This window comes from Oncorhynchus keta, chromosome 10 (assembly GCF_023373465.1).
Source record: "Oncorhynchus keta strain PuntledgeMale-10-30-2019 chromosome 10, Oket_V2, whole genome shotgun sequence".
Classification (NCBI taxonomy): domain Eukaryota; kingdom Metazoa; phylum Chordata; class Actinopteri; order Salmoniformes; family Salmonidae; genus Oncorhynchus; species Oncorhynchus keta.
In genome coordinates, this window is record NC_068430.1 from 13,731,278 (window position 1) to 13,739,310 (window position 8,033).

The following is an 8,033-nucleotide window of genomic DNA, read 5'->3' on the forward strand; positions in this document are numbered from 1 at the left end:
TTACCTCTTTTGATTGCTTTCTATCAATAAGCGTGTTCTTGATGCTATTGCGCGAATCAACTCATGTTCATATGAAGTAATACGTTGTGTGAACTTAACATGCAACTACTGTTCCTTTTTTTTGCATACAAGTAACAGTTTGATGGGATTATTTTACTGAAATACATAGAAAGGTAAAGATGAAGATGTATATAGGTTAGGGTTAGGGTTTGGTCTAAATATTATGACATTTTGACCTGATATCATAACATGCCATGATTTAGTTATTTTTTTTACTACAGTACTGTAAGGCATACAGATTGAAGTCATAAGCAACATAGCTAACCTGCTAAAGTAGGTAGTTAGTATTGGATAGATGGTGTGATAAAACAACTGCATTATTAGATAGATGGTGTGATAAAACGACTGCATTATTAGATAGATGGTGTGATAAAACGACTGCATTATTAGATAGATGGTGTAATAAAACGACTGCATTATTAGATAGATGGTGTGATAAAAACTGCATTATTAGATAGATGGTGTGATAAAATGACTGCATTATTAGATAGATGGTGTGATAAAACGACTGCATTATTAGATAGATGGTGTGATAAAACGACTGCATTATTAGATAGAAAGCATGATAAAATGACTGCATTATTAGATAGATGGTGTGATAAAATGACTGCATTATTAGATAGATGGTGTGATAAAACGACTGCATTATTAGATAGATGGTGTGATAAAACGACTGCATTATTAGATAGATGGTGTGATAAAACGACTGCATTATTAGATAGATGGTGTGATAAAACGACTGCATTATTAGATAGATGGTGTGATAAAACGACTGCATTATTAGATAGATGGTGTGATAAAACGACTGCATTATTAGATAGATGGTGTGATAAAACGACTGCATTATTAGATAGATGGTGTGATAAAACGACTGCATTATTAGATAGATGGTGTGATAAAACGACTGCATTATTAGATAGATGGTGTGATAAAACGACTGCATTATTAGATAGATGGTGTGATAAAACTACTGCGGTGTCCACAACTGATGGATTTTCTGACAGCATATTGTGCACTCAATGGTGTCCCCATGTCTCCTTCCAGAAGTGCTCTTCCAGACAGTCCTTGGAGATCATGCCAAGATCTATATAGAGACTGCTGAATATGGCAGGCTGATGAATGTCGCAAAGCACACCATGAAAACGAGTTTTAACATGAGCCCTGATCCAAGGGCGTTTTTCATACTTCAGTCTTTGACAATGTACAGTAATGCAGTTCAAAGTGTAATTAATATTTGTATTATTTATAAGATGATTTGAAAGGAAACAAGTTGCCAAATACATCTGCTTAGGATTTAAGCCCTTATAATCACTCTACGTGCACAAGGTCTGTCCAGAGCCAACTGTAAATGTAATATGCTGTAACTGTATTCATTTGATCTTAATTACACTTTGACACATCCACATGCTGATCAGTCAGGCTGATAACCAATATTACTTCCTTATTTTGAATATTGTGAAAGAGATGTATAGTATAGCCTACTACGTGGACCAACGCTGCAATGAATAGAGTATAAAATACTGAGACATAAATAATATCAGTGTATTTTGGTATATGTTACATGTTTGTCATGTCCTTGGTTATAATCCCTTAAATGATAAACCCATTACATACCATTCTTGTCATTCTGCAAGCTACCATTGATTGTGTTAATGTTAAGAGAGGGTGTGCTACCATACTCATACTTATTTGCGTCGGTTATTTTCTGAGCTGCTTCTGCTGCATCGTCAATCACTTGTTTCTCTGCTTGCTCTGTCTCCCGGTGGTAGAAATAGTTAAAGTTGGAGACGATAACAGGGACGGGTAAGGCGATGGTCAACACGCCGGAAATGGCACAGAGAGTCCCCACCATTTTGCCTCCCAAAGTAGTAGGGCACATGTCCCCGTATCCCACAGTGGTCATTGTCACCACAGCCCACCAGAACCCGTCAGGGATACTGACAAACTGTGTGTGGGGCTCGTCCACCTCAGCAAAGTAGATGGCACTGGAGAACAGTATGACTCCAATAAAGAGGAAGAAGATCAACAGACCCAGCTCCCTCATACTAGCCTTCAGGGTCTGGCCCAGGATCTGAAGTCCCTTGGAGTGTCGCGACAGCTTAAAGATCCGGAAGACTCGCACTAGACGGATGATGCGTAAGATGGCCAGTGACATGTTTTGGCTGGAGTTGATGTCTTCATCTGGCGTGGTGTACAGCTCTGTAGCCATGGTTACAAAATAGGGTATTATAGAGACAATGTCAATGGTGTTCATAATGTTGTGGAAGAAGTCACTTTTGCTGGGGCAGACCACAAAGCGTACGCCAAGCTCAAAGCAAAACCAAATTATGCAGATGGTTTCCACAATGAAAAAGGGGTCTGTGAAATAGGCGAATAAGTCTTTTTGGACTATAGGAGGACCCTCCTGGGTTCCATTGACCCCCAGGGAAAAGGTGGTGATAAAGTCTACGTCGTCACGGAACTCTGGCAGAGTCTCCAGGCAGAAAATGAAGATAGAGATGACAATAACGAAGACAGACACCAGGGCCACTGACCTAGCTGCACTGGAACTCTCCGGATACTCAAACAGGAGCCAGAACTGCTTGTGGACCTCGTTGGTGGGCAACAGCGGCTCAGGTTCTGTTATGAACCCCTCAATTTCCCGGAACTGTTCCATAGCTTCTCTTCCTAACTCATAGAAAACTATCTCTCTTGCGAAAATCTCTAAGGGGACGTTGGCCGGTCTTCGGACTTTGCCCCCAGACTGATAGAAGTACAAGATCCCATCAAAGCTGGGACGGTTCCGGTCGAAAAAGTACTCGTTCTTCATCGGGTCAAAGTATTCCATCCTTTTCATGGGGTCTCCCAGGAGGGAGTCTGGGAACTGGGATAAAGTTTTGAGTTGTGTCTCGAACATCATGCCTGAAATATTGATGACCACTTTCGGATCCCCGTCCTCCACTCCCAGTTTCTCCCCAAACAGGTCTTCTTCGTTATCACAGCACTCCTGAACCAGCTTACTGAAGACACTGTCGGTCGGCGAGCCTTCACTGTTCATCAGGAGTTTGAAGTTGGACAGCAGACTGTTGCAGCTAGACGGGTCTTTAGTAGTCAGTATAGGCGTTGTAGAGGGAGAAAACCCCTCTGGCCTGGTCTGGTGCTGTGATGGATTTGGTGACATCACACGATTGGTGACAGGGTTCTGATCAGGTGCTGCCTCTGAAGTGGGTGAAGTGGGGTACCCCGAATCACCGGGGACGCCCATGTTGATGCCGATATCATCCATGTTCTCAAAGTTAACCAGTGGCACCTCCATCACTGTCCCTTTGCCAGGGCACTCCTGTGTTCCTCAGCTTGGCTCAGTGCGATGGGACTTGGGTGATGCCACAACCAGCCTGAAGATCCAGCCACGGTCTTCTTAGCCCTGTAGAACATTGAGACAGGTGTATTCAACAGGTGTATTCAACAGGATGTTCTGATTCAGATGTCAGCTCCTCGTAATCTGAAAATTAAGATAAAAGAAGAGGTAGGGTTAGTTCCCATCTCTCGCCTCTTTGTGAATGTAAACAAGACATCTCTATATCAGGGATGGGCAACTGGAGTGCCGCATGCATCTCTCCGCCCCATGGCAAAATGTATAGAATTGCAGAAAACTTGCTTTAAAGGTGCAGTATTTTATCTGTGCCCCATGGCAAAATGTATAGAATTGCAGAAAACTTGCTTTAAAGGTGCAGTATTTCATCTGTGCCCCATGGCAAAATGTATTTTCATGCCCTGACCATAGAGAGCCCTCAGTTCTCTATGGTGTATAGGTCAGAGCTTGACTAGGGGGGTGTTCTAGTTTTCCTATTTCTATGTTGGTGTTTTGTATCGTTCCCAATTAGAGACAGCTGGTTGCCTCTAATTGGGGATCATATTTAGGTAGGCATTTTTCCCACCTGTGTTTGTAGGATATTATTTGTGCTTATTGCACCACGTAAGTCACATTTCGTTGCGTGTTTATTGTTTTGTTTAAAGTTTCATTAAAATAAAGATGTGGAACTCCAATCACGCTGCGCCTTGGTCCGTCTCTCCTCACGTCTATGACAGAATATCCCACCACGAAAGGACCAAGCCACGTACAACGGAGGGAAAAGTGAGTTGGACCTGGGAAGAGATAATGAGTGGATGCGAGACCTTTCCTAGGCGGGAGTCGCAGAGGACTCAGGAAGGACAGCAACGACGCCGGGGGCCGCGGCCACAGAAACCCCAAGATTTTTTTGGGGGGGGGGCCGGGTGAGCAGCGGAGAGTGCCAGACCCCGAATGGGAGTCGATTGAGGAGTGCAATGAGGGATACCGTAGAGAAGAGTTAGCGAGGAGTATGCTGCATCGCAGGCGTGCCGAAGAGCGGGTCATCAGTCCAGTGCCATCTGTGCCAGGTCCTCGCACTCGCCCTGAAGAGCCAGAGACCGTCAGGGAGGCGATGGAGAAGTTAGGAGATTGAGAGGAAAGAGATGTTGTGCAGGTGTGATCTGCTCAACATTCGACCTGAAGAGCCTGTCAGCAATCTGGTGAAGTCTGTGCCGGCTCCACGCATCTGGCCTCCAGTGTGCCTCTCGAGTCCGGTACGTCCTGTGCCAGCTCCCCGCACCCTCCCTGAAGTGCGTGTCACCAGTCCAGTGCCACCTTTGCCGGCTACACACACCAGGCCTCCAGTGCATCTCCCCAGTCCGATACGTCCTGTGCCAGCTCCCCGCACTCTCCCTGATGTGCGTCTCACCAGTCCTGTGCCACCTGTGCCGGCTCCACGCACCAGGCCTCCAGTGCACCTCCTCAGTCCTGCTCCAAGGCCGGAGCCTTCCTCTGCGCCGATGCCCAGTCCAGGCACGGCGTCCAGTCCCTCTCCATGGCAGGAGCCTTCCTCTGCGCCGATGCCCAGTCCAGCTCCAAGGCCTGAGCCTTCCTTGTCGTCGGTGTCCAGTCCGGGCACGGTGTCCAGTCCCGCTCCATGGCAGGAGCCTTCCTCTGTGCCGGTGCCCAGTCCGGGCGCGGCGTGCAACCCAGCTCCATAGCCAGAGCCTCGGTTCTCTATGGTGTTTGGGTCAGAGCGTGAATAGGGGGGTGTTCTAGCTTTCCTATTTCTATGTTGGTGTTTTGTATGGTTCCCAGTTAGAGGCAGCTAGTAATCGTTGTCTCTAATTTGGGATCATATTTGTGGGATGTTGTTTGTTTGTGCTTATTTCACCACATAAGTCACGTTTTGTTGCTTGTTTATTGTTTTGTTTAAAGTTTCATTAAAATAAAGATGTGGAACTCCAATCACGCAGCGCCTTGGTCCATCTCTCCTCACGTCTGTGACATGAATAGAATTGCAGAAAACCTGCTTTAAAGGTGCAGTGTTTTATCTGTGCCCCATGGCAAAATGTATAGAATTGCAGGAAATTAACTTTAAAACTAAGCATTTTCTCTCTGCTAATCAAGTAGGGGCCAGTAAATATTTTGCCCGCGAGGTATGTATGTGTGGGGGGGTTAAGTAGTTTAACTGCACAAATCAGTTGACAGCATGTGTGGGTATGGATGTGTATCATAACCTGACAGCTCAGTCTGTGATAATGGACCAGAACTCCATTGCACTTCAGTAATAAATTACTCAAACTAAATTTCTTGGAGTTACACCTGGATGGTACATCTTGTAATGTCGTTACATGGTTTAGATTTTTCCATTATGGAATGTTTCGTATCAAACATTGAAGAAAAGCAGCTTGTGAAGACCCTTTGTTAGACCGGTAACCAACCTTACGCTGACATATGCTTTTAAACTGTGACCGTTGTCTCCACTTGACATCCAGGGCCATGCACACGCAGAGAGAAACTACTGGCTCCCTGACAGATACCACTGCAGGCTTTGGCAGCAGGTGAAAACCGCACTTGATATCACATTGATCTTAATGACATTTGAGGTCATATCATTTCCACTGTGTATGGACCAAGGAGGAAGGTGGATATGTGCAACAAAAATACATCTATTGACTATTCTTAGGGGTCATGGAGTTGGCCTGAAATGTACACTCCATGAGTGTTTGCTGAAGTTGGTGTGAATCTACCAACTTGAAGGTTCATGTTATTGTTAAAAACAAACCAAAAAGCTATCTATTTATATGTGTGGTCTGTGCTGTACTCAGGTTTGTTTTTCTTCATACATCTAGTGCTCACTAGCTGGCACAGCCACAGTAATAAAATCTAACCCTAACCTTAACCTTAACCCTAACCTTAACCACACTGCTAACCCTAATGCCTAACCCTAACCATATATTAAGACCAAAAAGCTAATACATACATTTTTCTATTGTAAATTTTACAATATTACCAAATTTGACTTGAAAGCTGGCCCATCTAGCGGAAACACTCAGTTCTGCCTCAAGGACAAAACTCTTCCCTATAAACATCAACCTGCATGCTGTAACATGGATTGCCTATGGCAAACTTTTAACTATATTTTTAAGTCCATTTCCTATTGTTCAGACATGCTGTTTTCACTTTGTTGAAGAGGGATCAGAGAGTAAGAGAGAGAGGTGAAGAGCTTGTGTTAGAGAAAATAATGAAAATGTGAAAACTCAGACTGGAGACATGTCAGATATTCCCTATTGACATGAGCGTGTGTGCATGAGCGTGCACATGTGTGTGTTTATGTGTGTGCATTCATGTGTGTTTTTGCATTAGTATGTGTGCGAGTCTTTCTGTATGGATTATGTGGGTCCAGCCAGCCTTAATCTCGGATCCAGTTTCATGAGTTTTCCCAAAAACACCAAATGTTCACTAGAACCAATAGAACAGAAATTCGAAGGTTTAATCAAACACCATTCAATCCTTGATGAGAATTCGACGGTTTCTGCTCTCAACAAGCTTCAAGGCCACAAATGCAGTTATTTAATCATGGTAAACTAGCAAAATAGCTGAACTTTCTTAACTAATTTCTGCATCAGGTGTAAAACGGACGCAGTTTAAAGATCACAATAAAAAGTGTAACCATATCAAATCACAGTTATTAACTCCTTCCCCATCAACACCACATATAAACAGACACACACACACCATCAACAAGTTTGAAGATAACTGTGTCCAGATGGCCGGAGCACTCACCAGCGTCCGCAGTTCTGAGCCTGCAGGAGTTCCTCTGACAGCTCTTTCTCTCTTTCTTTCTTTCTCTCTCTCTCCTCCCCAGGTAACTGCGCTCCCCTGTTCTCTCTCCCTCCCTCTCTGCTCATCCAGCACCACAATCAGGAGATCGGACAGCCGTGGGCTCTAATAAAGCCTCTGATTTGGTAATCTTACACCCCTTATGAAACCAGAGTGTCCATTACGGACACCCAGACGTGCACGCACGCACACACACACACACACACACACACACACACACACACACACACACACACACACACACACACACACACACACACACACACACACACACACACACACACACACACACACACACACACACACACACACACACACACGCACACACACGCACACACACACACACGCAAACATGCTAACACACATACACATGCACACACTTACTGTGGTGTGGATGTAGGGGGGTCACCCTACTGTGTTCTGCTCCCTTTTCCCATCCTTAGTCAGTGGGATATTGTGATACTAAGGTAGGTAGGGAGCCCTAGGAGATCCCCAGCAGCGGTGTGTCTGATGTGACCAGGGAGCGGTGGGACTGGTATCTTACCCCAGCTCCTGTAGAGTAAGCAAACACAGTAACACCTCAGGGGCAAGCATCCAATCCAACCTCCCTGTCATACACCCTCCATACTGTACCTGAGAACTCCCACCTCTGTATAGACACACACACACACACACACACACACACACACACACACACACACACACACACACACACACACACACACACACACACACACACACACACACACACACACACACACACACACACACACACACACACACACACACACACACACACACACACACACACACACTG

At 45.0% G+C, this 8,033-nt stretch overlaps 1 protein-coding gene across 1 annotated transcript; it reads right to left on the minus strand.

Annotated features, from left to right (window-relative positions):
- Nucleotides 1-542: 542 nt before the first annotated feature.
- On the minus strand, nt 543-7,287 carry LOC118389442 (potassium voltage-gated channel subfamily A member 10-like). Its single transcript, XM_035779344.2, has 2 exons — nt 7,160-7,287; nt 543-3,463 (listed from the first exon to the last, which is right to left on the minus strand). Exon 2 carries the CDS (start codon nt 3,353-3,355, stop codon nt 1,667-1,669), a length of 1,689 nt encoding a protein of 562 aa, XP_035635237.1. The 5' UTR covers nt 3,356-3,463; nt 7,160-7,287; the 3' UTR covers nt 543-1,666.
- Nucleotides 7,288-8,033: the final 746 nt, after the last annotated feature.